Raw genomic sequence first — 14,750 nt, 5'->3', positions numbered from 1 at the left:
ACATAGTCAAACATAAAAAAATTAAACATTAAGATAAATATCAAATATCACTATTCTTCCACTTCCAAAACATTAAAAATACCTAATTCCAAAACATTAATTCAAAAAAATTAAACATAAACATTATTGACATTCTTCCATTTCAATAACATTGGATGCCGCCTTATAAGAACTTTCATCCATTTTTTCATAATTATAATCTTCCCCGTCATCTGCACACATTAAAACAATGACATTTTTTTTCTTGCGGGTTAGCGGGTCAGCTCGCCCCGCCCCGCTGTTGGCCTGCGCGGGCCGCGGGCTAATGCGGGTTAGCGGGTTGAAAAGGTTAGCCCACCCCGCTTTGCCATCCCTATGTACAAGTGAGCTATTAGTTGTTCAATGACTTTTATCCGTAAGAAGCATGCCAAAAACACTAGAACCACAATTGCACATGAAGAAGATGAAGAAAAGTGCAGAGATTTGTGCAGAAAAGTGCACAAAAGAAAGCAAACAAGGATGGAGAATCAATGGTGAGGAACGATCATTGATTTTCTATAGGGCATGAATGAGGTCAGAAGGCGATTTTGTGTTTCCAAACCTTATTCAGCCAACCATATGATTTAATGGTCACAAAGCTCGAAACTAATACTATGTTGAACTATTCCATCTTAATGTAGAGGTAAGTCATAACAATGGCATATCAATCTAGATAACCTTGTGTGAGGACCAAAATAGAAACATAGATTTTGAATAAAAATTTGCATTTATAAATAACAATAACAAAAAATAAATTCACAAAGCTATTTTATTCCCAAAATTTATGCTAATTGTTACTTCCTTACTTCATTAATTTGTTTAACACTTCACCTCTTGATCTAAATATTTATTATTATTATTATTGTTTATAGTTGTTATTTATAAATATTACATGTAAATAATCTTCAAATCACGTATCACTCCATCTTAAAAGATAATTATACTTTGATATCATTAATTCCCTGTGGATACGACAACCCTCAATTGTATTATAGTTAACTCGATTTGCTTACCGAGTAAAAGAGTGAAAATTTGACTCAACTGAAATTGATTTAACTTAACCCACCACCAAATTTTCTGGTGTCGTTGTCGTGAAATTAATTGCTATCAGGTATTTTATCTTTTATCTTGAAGAAGTACATATTGCAAAGTTTTTGAATAACTAACATCTTAATTATAAATTTAGAATTGATTTTTCTTTCTTAGATTAGACTAACTTTTCTAACCATTAACTCTGTTCATATTTTATTTTTCAATTTTTTTTAAAAGAATCTCTTTGATTGCACTTGTATGCTAACAAGAATAAAGAGACAAGTCCTCTTAAGAAGATTTGTTGTTTGAGTAGGACATTGAGAAACAAGGTAATATATTTATATTTTTTTAAAATTGTGAAAGTTCTCATCTAAACACAAGGTATGATTAAGAGAGAATTCGATTTTTGAAGAATCTAAAGATGAAAAATATTTTTTGTTTATATTATTTTTAGAAATAGCATTTCAAATTGCTTTACGGTTATTTTTTAACTATATTTCTCACAAAAATATTCTTAGAAAAATAGTAAGATTATATTTTTCTCAAGTTAAGAAAGAAGTTTTACTATTAGATCACTTAATATAATACATAATTAAGATTTCAACAAATTCTAGTAAAACTAAACTCAAATTTTTATTTTCAGTAAACATATAAATATTTTCAAGAATATTTATATATAAAAAAATTGTTATCTTAGAAATCATTATTTCTCATGAAAATATTTCCAGTTCAACCCTTTTAAGGGAGCATTTGGTAGAAGAAAAAAATACCTAGGAATCATAATTTCTTATAATCATGAATCCTGGAAATTATAATTGTTAGAAATGACTCAATTTTGTTTGGTTAGTGAAAAATATTCACGGCATAGTTATAAAAGTTCTTTAGAAATTAAAAGATAACGTTATTTTATCAAAAGTCTCGAGTTTAGTACCACATGAAATTATTTAATAAAAATAACATGATATATTTGTCGTAAAATTTCTATATTTACCTCTCAAATGGAAATGTTTTAAGGAAAATTTGGCTAAAGTCGACCCCCGAGAAACCTTTTTCCCTATAAATGTTATTGTTTAACCAGTTAACCAAACTTGAGATACTTGCATTTCCAATTTCAGATTATCAGAAACCTAAATTTTCCTTCTTTCAGGAGAAGGGTTTTATGAAGACTTTGACTAAATCATTTCCGTAAAATTTTGTTTGCTAGAGATGTCATATTTTAATAACAAATAACTAAACATGAGATGTATACTTTTCCAATTTCAGATTCCCAAAAGATCTTCAAATTTTTCTTCAACTAAAAACGCCCCTAAGTCATACAAAATAGAGTTCCATCAAACACGAAAATAAACTAAGGAGTACAAGTAACTTTCATAAAACATCTCCAAAAATTCTTAGATTGCTAGTGAAGTAACATTGGCATTGGCATCGGAATAGGGAAACAAAATAGAACGAGATGCAGCACGATCATTTGGATCATGAACATCATTTGCAAGGCCTTTAAAACGTAAATCAGGTACAAAAAAACCACAATCATCCAAGCTAGTCATGCAATCACAAGTAGTGTGTTCAACACTGAAAAAAATTGTGGCGTCGGTGAAAGAATATACAAATTTCTGATGAGATACTTAAACATTTGTTTTATCATTGTGTGGTCTCTTGTGAAAGCACTTCCTTGATGGCAACGAACGCGAGTATCAGACCAAAAGACTTTCTATCAAGTCATGAGAACCTCACTCAGAAAATAGGAGCCAAATTTGGGTTGCAGCCTCATTCTGATTAATCAAATTTGAAGGAAGACATTGTTGTTTATTACAGAACTTGGGAAAACTAAAATTTTCAAAAGCCATCTTAGTGCCTTAGACTATTACAAGACAGAAGTAGTTGGTGTAGTACATATATATAGCTGCATTGTCCCAACACAAGCATTTGAAATTAGCTGCAAAGATTTGGTATGCACACCCCAGCATCGGGATTCTGTTGTTCCTTCCATATTCTTCCTGTGACTCTTAGTTTCAGCTCCTTCTTATCACCTCCAGAGAAAAATAAGGCCATGTTTCGTTGAATAATGAGACCGTCATGGCTATCTCTGACTTTCCGGTGGCTATCGCGAATACTTCGTGGTGTACCCTCCCAAATGAGTTTCCTGCCATTTGCCCCAACTTCAAGGCTGTAGCTGTAGTTACGAGCCTCGTTCTCATCACCCATAAATCGAAGGAATGCCATGTAAACAGGAGCCATGCCAAGCTGGAAAGCTTCGAAGTGAAGGCAGAAGTATTGGCCAAAACAATAAAATACCTATGCAAAGAAATGTCAACTGGTAAACACGAAAATCAAATGGAGGAGAGCATATTGAATCGTGAGATAAGACTGCATCTGCACAAGTTAAAAAATATAATTTTAGCAAAATTTTATGTGAATACTTCTACATATTACATTACCATAAGCTAATTTTAATTTATGGAGAAGATAATTTCAATTTCCTTTTTCTACTTTTCTATAGAAAAGTTCGTCCATACAGAATGAAGTACATTTGAAACATTCTTCAATTAATCCTACTGTCTTCCCGGCTTGGAAAGCTTGAGGGCAAGGAAAAAGAAAGTAAAAACATAAAAAACCAGGTAATACATGCATTAAACTCTGCAAAAATAAAAAGATTTGCCTAGAAATTTACATAATCAGTTATGTGAGGAATATTTTATTAATGTTTATGTATATTATATATTTTCTATTATAATAATAATAAATAAAAATGAAATTATCAATAATAAATAAATATATCTCACTTTTCACTTATTCTACTTTCTTTCACTTGATCCAAACAATTTTGTTTTTTATTCTCTTTCTCTTCCTTTTCCTTTTACTTAATAACTTTCCATTTTAATCCAGTGAAAGCATAAAAGAGAACGAAGTAAATAAATAGAATATTTCTTCCCAAAAGAACCATTTGGCACAAGGTAGTAATACTCTATGAATGAAATGTAAAACACTTACGGTGAGCATCCAAGTTGCATTCTCTACTTCACGAGGATTGGACTTCACATAACGATGGTTGAATGTGCAACCAGTGTGCATATCCACCTTATGATCATCCCTCAAATGTGCAACAAGGAAGGGAATGTCCCCAACAACAGAGCACTCTGATCCAGCATAAGGACAATTGTATGGTCTAAAATTGCATACTGTCTCATGCTTAAGCTTGCTGTAATAAGGAAAGATTTCGGGACATCCAAGGGAGTAGTACTTGCAAGGTAACTCAAGTGATTCAGCCACCTTCTCCAGTGCTAGACACCTAATATCTCCAAGCTCTTGTCTACAAGTGGGACATCGATTGTGCACCCTTGTTTTACAAGTGGAACACAATGTGTGTCCATTGTGGCACTGCAAGAAACTATGTTACTCTTTTCTCTTCCCCTTTTACAAAATACATACTCTTCAGCATGTGTCAACTAATATACTCCAATCATTATAAAATCAACTTTAAATCACCATATAGGTTCATATGTTCAGACAATTGCAGAAACAAATATTAGGCCACATATGAGAAAATTAAGACAGTTGAAGAAATAAATATTAGGCACATTCTAATGACAAGAAATTTTGGGCCATAAAAAAACACTCTATCCTCACTTATGCCAATACTAACACCAAATCAAATTTGGCAGGTTTTTTGGGTGCATTTAAATTTGAAATGTGGTCATGCAAGAGAACATACAAATACTGTTATAGAAGAATAATTATTGAATGTTATATATGGTGTCATAGCTTACCTAGATTCATCATGTCACCTACATTTGTCACACTCCGCACGCCATGGTATGAAGGAGAATTGAAAGTCACTTTAAACGCAGTCATCCCTAGTCCACCCTAGCTGTAGCCTTTTTAGAGGCTGCCTTAATTTCAGTCTAGAGGGCATTAATTTAATTTCACATCAACTAGAGACTTAGTTTATCAAGTTTAGGTAATCTTGATCTTACAAGTCAATTTTGTAAAGCTAAATTATGTTTTAAAGCTTAAATTCTAAGACACATCAAATTATCTCTTCTTTAATTGTTTCCTGGAATCATTGCTGTTAGGACTTTGCAAAAAACACTATGTCTAGGCCTTATTTATTAGCTATAATCCCACTTGTCTGGTTAAAAAATTGACATTGTACAGAGGCGCTAAAATGTTCACATGATTTTTCACACGTAAAGTGATTTTTTAAATCAAAACTCTTTTTTCCCTTTACAAAGTGAAAAAAAAGTCCATAAGTATTAGCATTTAATTAGTAAAGTCTGAAAGAAAATAAAAGAAAAAACAATTTACTTTCTTTCCATTTTCATTTGACGGGAAAGGATAAGCATCTGTTAGTCTAACTAAGGAAGATATAAGCTTCAATTTGACATTTTACTCCAAGTATATCACAAACTAAAGCCAGTGTGCATGTGCAAAGTGGTACTAGACCTGCCACCAAATTTGTAATGCCTAAAGTAGAATGCAACTGCCATCCATATGTTCCATCTGAAGATGCTAGCAGCTTCTCATTTAACCATAAAAATTACAACTTAACAGGGACGGAGGCAGGCATGAGTCGTGCGGGGAGTCAAATTTGATTCAACAAAACCACACGTGGTTGTGTAAAATTGCATATAAAATATTTACTCATGTAAAATATCCAAAATTTTAATTACAATAGTAAATTGGTGATGTCATACCACAACTCAAGGTTATAAGTTTAAGTATCTAGGATCAATTTTATAAAATAATAGGGAAACGACTGAAGATATCACACAGGATACAAACTGGATTGTTAAATCTCAGGAAAGCATAAAAAATTATGTGACGACAAAGTACCTACTAAGTTCAAAGACAAGTTTTATTGTACTACTATACCAGCGACTAAACTCTATGGCAATGAAGGTTGAGTTGTAAAAGCATAACTAAATGAGAATATTAAGATGAATTAATTTCATTTGAGAAGTTAGTAGAGTGGAAATTATCAAGAAAGGAATGGCAAAGAAGTAGCTAAGGTGGCGTTATGCTGTGGACTACTAAAGGAATATTTAGAACTAGGTTTGCATGAATTTCGGAGGTGATAAGGGATATTTACAACTAGGTTTACATGAATTTTGGAGGTGATTTTGGTGAGCAAAGGTGGTTTGGCTGAGACCCATGGCTAGGCAAGGTTGAAGATGTTTCTTGGAGAAATACAGGGGTGTAGCCAAGGATGCAACATGATGACCAAGAGTTTTCTTTATGGTTTTAGGATGTTTTTCCAAAGGATGGAAAGACAAGGGAAGCTTAGCAAGAACACAATTGAACAACACAAGAAATGGAAAGAAAAAGTATGGAAGATAGGCGCATATGATAAATGAAAAAGGGATAAGGTAAGGTGGTGATTACTTCATCAAATATACACAACCATGAAGGTTGGCTAGACCCTTGAGGTCTTTTGGAACACTTCTTGGTAGTTCCAAAAAGGCAAGAGAAAGAGATGTCACTTGAGACAAGTAAATTAAGCAAGCAACATTTTCACTCAAAGAACTAAGAGGTTTTTAAAAGCTTAAATGAATTCTGATATCAAAGGTGTGTTTATACAAGGGACATGTGGTCTCCTTTTATAGGAGAATGAGCCATATCCTATCTAATAAATGAGGATGTGGGACTTCATTTTACACATAGGCACCTAAGGTTAGTTATTCTAATCTAGGATAGCCTTATTCTAATATCCAAACAAACCAGTCTAACCTATGCCTCTTTTCAAGCTATTATTTTTTTCATGTGAGAGTCTTTCTTCTATATTATTTACATTTTTATTCTATGATGTCCTTTTGATATTTCTTCTATAAACTTTTCTTTAATTGAAGACTCTTTCATGATCACATCAGGCAGTGTTAACTAGTATATTGGCGAGTCTCATACCATTTGGTAAAGTCTTAATATGTTGTTAGAGTAATACGAGGTCAGTTGGTAGTACAACAACATGTGACTTAACAAGAGACATTTGAGCAATATTGGGTGAACAAGGGGGGTTCTCATGCAAGTTTGAACACTTATCAATGGTATGTCCAATTTGGTAGCAATGTTCATATTTTGGGCGATTCTTAGAATTACCTGTACAAAAGCAGAAAAAATTATTACTTTTATGATTAAAAGATGACATTTTCCCTTGCAAACGAGTTATGTATCTCTGTGTTTATTGTTTTAGAAATATGGACGATAGTGAATGATGCTAAAGTCAAAATAAGGTTTATAGATGACCCCCAAATCTAATCCCAGGTGGCAACATACTCTTATAGCAAGCCATACGAGCCCAAAGTCATAAAAAGTGTACCATGGTTCTCACCTTCTTTACATTTGCAGTGGTGAAAGGAGACCATTAAAATCGTGTAAAACAACATGAAGCCGCCTAGGAGCAGAAACAGGGCCTTCAAATCATCATGGAGAAAAAAGTGTGAAGAGATCTTGGGGCACACCGTACTTGCATTGTGTGTCATTGATATAAAGGGCAAGGTCCTCACTCCAAACAGATGCACACTTCTCATAGGGATGGAAAATAAGTTTGAGTGAGGTAAGAACTACATAGTTGAGTATCAACTTTGGCAATTGTAGTGAGATGAGATTGGCAGCTCAACGCACCTAACCATAACCATCCGAAGTTGAATAGTTAGACCCATTCATCTTCTGAATACTAACAATATGGTTAAAAAAGATTAGAGAATTTGCTCTAAATGGTGATTGGGTGCTAGAAGACATTCTTTTTGTTGAAATCAAGAAAAAATATAAAAAAATATATAAAAAATAATCTAAGAAAGAAAATTAGATAGAACCACCAAGCAAACTCTGATGGAGCCACCACCACATATTTAGGGTCACAATGCAAGAAGCAACCAGGGCGCAAGTTGGTAGGCCACCAGGCACCATTGCACATGCTAGTTGGAGTTGCGAGAAAGATGATGTGGGTGAAGGCATGTAAATGAGTGGTGTGATCCCAACCCTAATGCTTCCCAAAGCAAACAGAGGTTGTAGAAAACTTGTTGGAGATGACATCAGAATACTGCACACAAACCTAAGAGAAGGGTTTGCAAAAAGAAAAGCTTCGGAATAATGCTCTACCGGGCCCACATGGTTTTGAAAAAGACTCCAGGTACTATGTCAAAATATAGGAAAGAGACATAAAGCTAAAATTGTGTGTTTCTAAGATAGTATAAGTGTTTTATTTATGTTGACAAAAAACTAAATCAATACAATAAAGAGAAGAGATTTGATATCCTCTAATTTTAAAGATAAAATATAGGAATAATTAAATTTGTTCCTAATACTACATTGTACTCTAGATATTTCTGAGTAAAAAGATTTGTGCATTGTTTCTATGCTTAATTCATTAGTGTTGTTTACCAGGTTCAGGTTTTCAAAAGTATCATGCGAAACATATTTGTAATTGCTTGGTCTATTTTGAAGAAATACAATTTAATATTCTTTTGTGGTAGTTGGGTGCTATCATGCAATTCCTTTTTTCGAAGTTCAAACTCAATTGTTGAATATTGTACTTTCAATATTGATATAAATCCCTAGGGGAAGTCCAAAGCTCTATCCAATCCTTGTCCTAGATTCCCTTTTACATATCTAAGAATGCGAATCATAGCATTCCATTGATCAATGTGAGGATTCTACAAAAATTGACTAAACTTCCATTGAATAAGAAAGATCACGTTTTGTTATAGTGAGATAAATGATTTTTCTCACCAACCATTTATATCTCTCTGGATTTGAGAGAAGTTGACCTTGGTCTTTCATTAACTTCTTATTTAAGTCTATAGGACTAACGGGCTTGCAATTTGTCAAGCCTATCTACTCCAAAATATCAATTTGTCAAGCATATTTTCTTTGTGAATTGATGATAACTTCTTTTGATTGCGTTACATCAATACCAAGAAAATATTTTAGATAGCCCAAATCTTTGGATTGAAAGTGGTTGAATAAATGCTTTTTAAATTGAGCAACTCTAATGATATAATTTCTTGTTAAGAACAATATCATGAACATAGCCATAAGATAAGCACACTTAACAAAAGAAGTCTGACAATAAAACACTGAATGATTTCAATCCAAAAAATATACACAGTATGCCTAAATTTCTCAAAGCAAGCTCGAGGTGATTGTTTCAAACCATAGAAAGACCGGTGTATTTTCCAAACTAAATCAGACTGCCCTTAACCAACAAATATACTAGATTATTCCATGTAAATCTTCTCCTCCAAATCACCATGAAGAAAGGCAATTGTAATGTCAGCCTAGTGAAGAGGCTAGTGAGAAATGGCAGCCATAGCAAGGAAAAGAGGAAAGATGAATAATGTTAATCTTAGCCTCAAGATAAAAAGTATTACAATAGTTGAGGCCATAAATCTGAGTGTATCCCTTAGATACTAAACGAGCTTTGAAACGATCTACTTCACCACTAGGACCAACTTAAATGCATAGACCCATCTACAACCAACAAGCATTTTACTAAGAGGAAGGGGGTTAAGCACCCAAATACAATTATGTTCAAGTGCATGCATTTCATCAATCATGGTTTTTCGCCATCCAGGGTGACCAAGTGCCTTATGAACATTGTTATGGAGACAAGAAGAAAACAAAAGAGGAATATGATGGAAGAAACCAATGATATTTTTTTATCGACAATAGGAGAAAAATGATGATAACTTAAATTATGAACAAGATATGAATTGATCGAATACCTTTTATAAGAGAAATAAGCCAATCATGATCATAGTTAGGAGAAGGTGAGGAAGATGAAGGAGGATCCATAGAGTTGAAAGAAAAAGATTGAATGTATTTACAAATGTGATTAAAGTCTAAATTTATCGACTATCTATCTACAACCTAATTAAGGAAAGAAATAATAGGTAACTAAAGTTATACAAATCAAATCAAATCATCAAAAGATATCAAATTTGTCCTAATAAATAGAAAACGAAATTTGCACTAATTATGGAATAATTATCTCCTAATTCTATTGTAGCCCTAGCCTTTGTCATATGTGAGACCATGTCATGGTTGGTCTGTTTTTTGAGTTGCATAAAAAAGACATTGAATATTATTGGAGATCCCACATCGACTAGAGATTAAGATAATTCATAGTTTATAAGTGGGTGCAAACCTCACTTAATAAATTGATTTTATAAGGTTGAGTTAGGTTTAAAGTCCAATTCTAAATATGGTATCAGAGCCATTTAAAACTTATCCTAAGGAGAGTTTGTTAGGCTTATCAGGTCACCCGCTATCATTAGGTTAAGTTTTAAATAGCTCTGATATATTAGCAAAAATATCTTACACGTTCTTCCAAAAAGAGAAACATGTTTTGAAGGATTTGAGAACATTAGGCTCAACTGAGTGGCATAAAGCAACACATAGTTGGAAGTCAATTTGTTACGGCAGGGTTTGTTTGCATCAGGAATAGAGTTAAGTCTTGCCCTTCTAATGGTCAGAGTAGTCGAAAAGAAAGGAGTAGAACCTAATGAAGCCATCTCAGAGATGAAGAATCTAATTTAAGAAGAGAGAAGAGGAAACCTAAAACCATGAGAGAAAATGAGTCCCAACACCAAAGTATGTCAAAACAGTGAAATGAGTTCAGAAATAAAGACTAGAGAGGCCAATGAGTCAAATGGAGATCTCGTTGAGTGGTAACGACAACAGGAAGGCGACACAAGAACGACATTGACCAAAAACTGGACACACTTAGATCTGTGCATGACGACGTGTGGATGGGTTGGGGTCATGCTCCTTAAGGCACACCTAACCATAACTTCTTCCAACGAAATGGCGCCAAACGGCGATTGTAACAACGACCAAGAGCAACAGTGAAGTCCATGGTGATGCCAATGACAACAACAAACATTGTCAAAGAGAATGAAGGAGTACCTGCTCTGATACCAACTTAAATAAATAAAATGGAGAAAACATAGTGTATTCAACCTATATTGTTGTGCTTTGATTGATGTTTATAGGTTACAAAGAGAGGCAAGGCAACTTACCTTAAACCCTATAAGGTTGGATACATACAAAAGAAATAATAATAAAATAACATTACATTTCAACACTTATATCTCCCAACATAGGAGTGTTATGTTCTAGGTCTAAAGGCCACAAAAAGCTACTTAGCATCATCAACGTATTCCATTATTTGCTAACTTTACCAACGAAAATTTCCTCATTAGTGTGTAACATTTAATATATATATATATGTATGTATATACATACATACATACATATATACATACATACATACATATATACATACATACATATATACATACATACATACATATATACATACATATATATATATATATATATCCTATAAACAATCTCATGAAATCTTAGTGAGTTAGTATTAGATGTTGCATTCAAGTCTAATTATAAGAAGTCACACAAGGTGTTAACTTTCAACATGACAAACAAGTGATGTCAACAATCAACTTGCAAAAGCTTATACTATTACTTGAGCATTAATATCATTAACATGCCCACTCATTCATTATCTCTTAGGAATTGATGGGTGTATAAGCACAAACCTTTATTGACAAAATAGGTCACCGAGAATGACTATAACTCTATTACCATGTTAAAAAGTAATATACCAAGAAGGAATATACAAAAAGAGTATTCTTATTTATAATGAAGAAGATATACAATAATAAAGTGTAAAACTATAGGAAAGACAAAGACATTGAGTTGAAACCGTATGTTTCTAAAATAACACATTTTTTTATTTATATTGAAAAAAAAGAATCTACAACAAATAGAGAAGATTTCATATTCTTTAATAATAAAGACAAGTCGATTTTAAGTCTAACCAAATCTCATAAAACCAGCTTATAAGGTGAAATTTGCACCAACTTATATATTATAATTTGACCATATTTTCAATTGATGTATGATCTCCAACACAACCCCTCTGATCAATGACTAAACATATCAATTGTGGGACTAGATACACTTGTAGGTGGTCCCATAGCAGCCCAATAGTAGATGCCACGATAGGTCCAACAAGCCTCATTAGGATAAACTTTGATACAATGTTAGACTACATAAAAGGGAGAGACATTGAGCTAAAACCGTCTTGACCATATTTCCAATTGATGTGGGATCTCCAACACCACCCCCACACACCAATGACTAAACATATCGAGGGTGGGAATAGATACACTTGTAGGTGGTCACATAGCAGCCACATAGTAGATGCCATGATAGGTCCAACAAGCCTCATTAAGATAAACTTTGATACAATGTTAAGCTACATAAAAGAGAGAGAGAGACACTGAGCTAAACCATGCGTTTCTAAGACACCAATAACACTTTATTTATATTGAAAAAAAAAATGAATACAATGAATAGAAGAGATTTTCTATTCTCTAATAAAAATATGATACGAAAATAAAATAAAAAATTCCTAGCAATATTAAGTTATGCTCCTTATTTTTATAATTATAACATAAGAAACAAAACCAATATCTAATAATGGGAAATATTTGGTAACATATTTCTCCATCAAATCATATCTATAACTAGTAGAAATTGAACTTTCACTTAGAAGAATAAGACGATAATGATTGAACTATTGGAACTAGGTCACAAGCTCAGATATTATGTCAATGACCAAATCCTCAAAATTTGTTTTATATCTGACATGTCCCCTTACATGAAGGATTTGGGGTATAGAGAACGCACAACCCCAACCTAATTTGTGGTGAAATTCAGCTTTTGTTAACATATGGAGAAAGACAAGGATCAAACTCCTAATCAATTACTTGGTCAAAGAAGCTCCAAGACAATGACCAAATTTATTTTAAAGGCTTAAATTGTTGGATGAAACCTCAAATGAGTCAGACTTATAGATACCGGCATGATGTGTGCTTTGCAATTATTAGACATCCAACAATATTGAAGCATATCCAGCCTGAAGCATTTTTCACGAGATATATGAACCAAGGTTTACTACATTAGCACTTTCCTACTTGGGAAATGAGTGCTTATGTAATTGAGATCAGAACTTCCTCACCTATCATAAATTGAACACATGGACAAGGTTCCTTAATTGTTTCAGAGAATAGTACTTAAATAATGTTAAACGCTAGACATCTCCAATGCATGATGTTTTCGGTACAGGAAACAGTATCTACAAAGTAGCACTAAGTCAACTGATCAATTTTTCCATTATTACACAGAATATGAAATGATAATGTGCAAACACAATGGCCAGTCAAATTTGCTGACTCAGTCACTACCATTGCAAGCATTGATATATGACCCAAGACTCATCAATCAAGTGCAATCAATTCTGGTTAATTATACAAGCTACTTCATAAATAGTGATTTCTAAAATGGATTGAAAACCCAAATTTCCAAAACCAAATCCAAGACTTCCACAAACCCCGAGAAAAAGGCAAACCATTGCTCAGAATCAACTCAATCCCACTCCAAAACCAATCGAATTAATTCTCAATAAATATTCGAAGAAAATTTTTTTTTTCTTCCCACACCCCAATATGTAATTACATAACAAATTACACAACAAAAACACAAATAAGATGAAAATAGACGCAAGAGCTGACCTGGTGAATTGGGGGGTACATTGAATTTGTGCAAACAGGGCATTCTAGCAACTCATGAACGCTGGTTGCAGGAGAAATGGCGGTGGCTCCCGTAACATTATTGCTATTAGCACCGCCATTACGAGGCTTGTTAGAAGAAAACTCAGAGTGATGATGAGGATGCAGAGTGTGGTGTTGGATCTCATCCTCATCCATGCCATCAGAGAATGACACACAGTCAATGCTGTCCATCTCCATCGATTCACTAAAACCCACTAAGGAAATAAACAACCACTGATCAAAGTAGAATCTTTAACCAATTTAATTACCTGGGTACTTCCCCCTTTCTCAATCTTCTTCCTGTGCCCTCCAATCCCGTTTTTTCTCTCTTAGTTTTTTCCCTCACTTTCCCGGAAATTTTTTCTCAGGAAAAAGAAGAGGAGTAAAAAGAGAATAGGAGAAGGAAGATGGGGATGGTGGTCATGGATCGATCCAACGGGTGAACTCCTCCGACAAAACCAAACACCTTTCTATGGAAGAACAGGTTCTTTTCTTCTCTCTCTCTCCCTTGCCGTGGTTGAGGGTGTCTCCAGTGTAAATTGGGAGAGAGAAACCAAATGAGAATCGCTGGATATGGAAATTTGGATAGATCATTCGTTGATCCGACGGTTAGAAGTTTGACTTTTGTTTTCTTCACTTTATTTTTTCGTGATAGCTAAACCAAAACGGACAAAAAACAGTATCGAAAATGAATTCGTAACTATTATCGTACAATTTCAACCAAACTGTACACTTGTTCATAATTGTTCTTCTAATAATGATTTTATTTTATTTTTTCTCTACCCAGCAAAGGTTTTGAATAAGTGATAGAAAATAAAACAGAGAAATAAAAAGAAGTTATTTTATTGTTTTAAGTTAAAAGTGAACTTTTAACATGACTAACTATGCAATTACAATTTTCAAGATCTATTATCTTTAACAAAGTCCAACATTTAACATCTAAAATAGTATATGCGTTGAGGATGAATGCAAACAATGATTATTTTAATATTAATAATTATCGATTCCTTTTGAATAAAATATAAAGAAATGTAATTTATAACTATTATCGAATTCGTAACTATT

At 33.4% G+C, this 14,750-nt stretch overlaps 1 protein-coding gene across 1 annotated transcript; it reads right to left on the bottom strand.

The window, feature by feature from the left end:
• Positions 1-2,611: 2,611 nt before the first annotated feature.
• LOC137824124 (E3 ubiquitin-protein ligase SINAT5-like) lies at positions 2,612-14,363 on the bottom strand. Its single transcript, XM_068629583.1, has 3 exons — positions 13,647-14,363; positions 4,042-4,428; positions 2,612-3,345 (listed from the first exon to the last, which is right to left on the bottom strand). Exons 1-3 carry the CDS (start codon positions 13,881-13,883, stop codon positions 2,983-2,985), a joined length of 987 nt encoding a protein of 328 aa, XP_068485684.1. The 5' UTR covers positions 13,884-14,363; the 3' UTR covers positions 2,612-2,982.
• Between the last annotated feature and the right edge of the window lie 387 nt (positions 14,364-14,750).

Source organism: Phaseolus vulgaris, chromosome 8 (assembly GCF_000499845.2).
Source record: "Phaseolus vulgaris cultivar G19833 chromosome 8, P. vulgaris v2.0, whole genome shotgun sequence".
In the NCBI taxonomy this organism is placed as follows: domain Eukaryota; kingdom Viridiplantae; phylum Streptophyta; class Magnoliopsida; order Fabales; family Fabaceae; genus Phaseolus; species Phaseolus vulgaris.
The sequence above is the reverse complement of the archived record's forward strand: the minus strand, read 5'-3'. Positions and strand labels throughout refer to the sequence as shown.

What these genes read in the sequence shown, in the direction of transcription:
- LOC137824124 (XM_068629583.1), bottom strand. Translation starts at nt 13,883, where the DNA reads ATGGAGATGGACAGCATTGACTGTGTGTCATTCTCTGATGGCATGGAT. An exon ending in TGTACCCCCCAATTCACCAG is followed by an intron (nt 4,429 to 13,646) that starts GTCAGCTCTTGC and finishes AGTTTCTTGCAG; the next exon opens with TGCCACAATGGACACACATT. An exon ending in ATGCAACTTGGATGCTCACC is followed by an intron (nt 3,346 to 4,041) that starts GTAAGTGTTTTA and finishes TTCTTTGCATAG; the next exon opens with GTATTTTATTGTTTTGGCCA.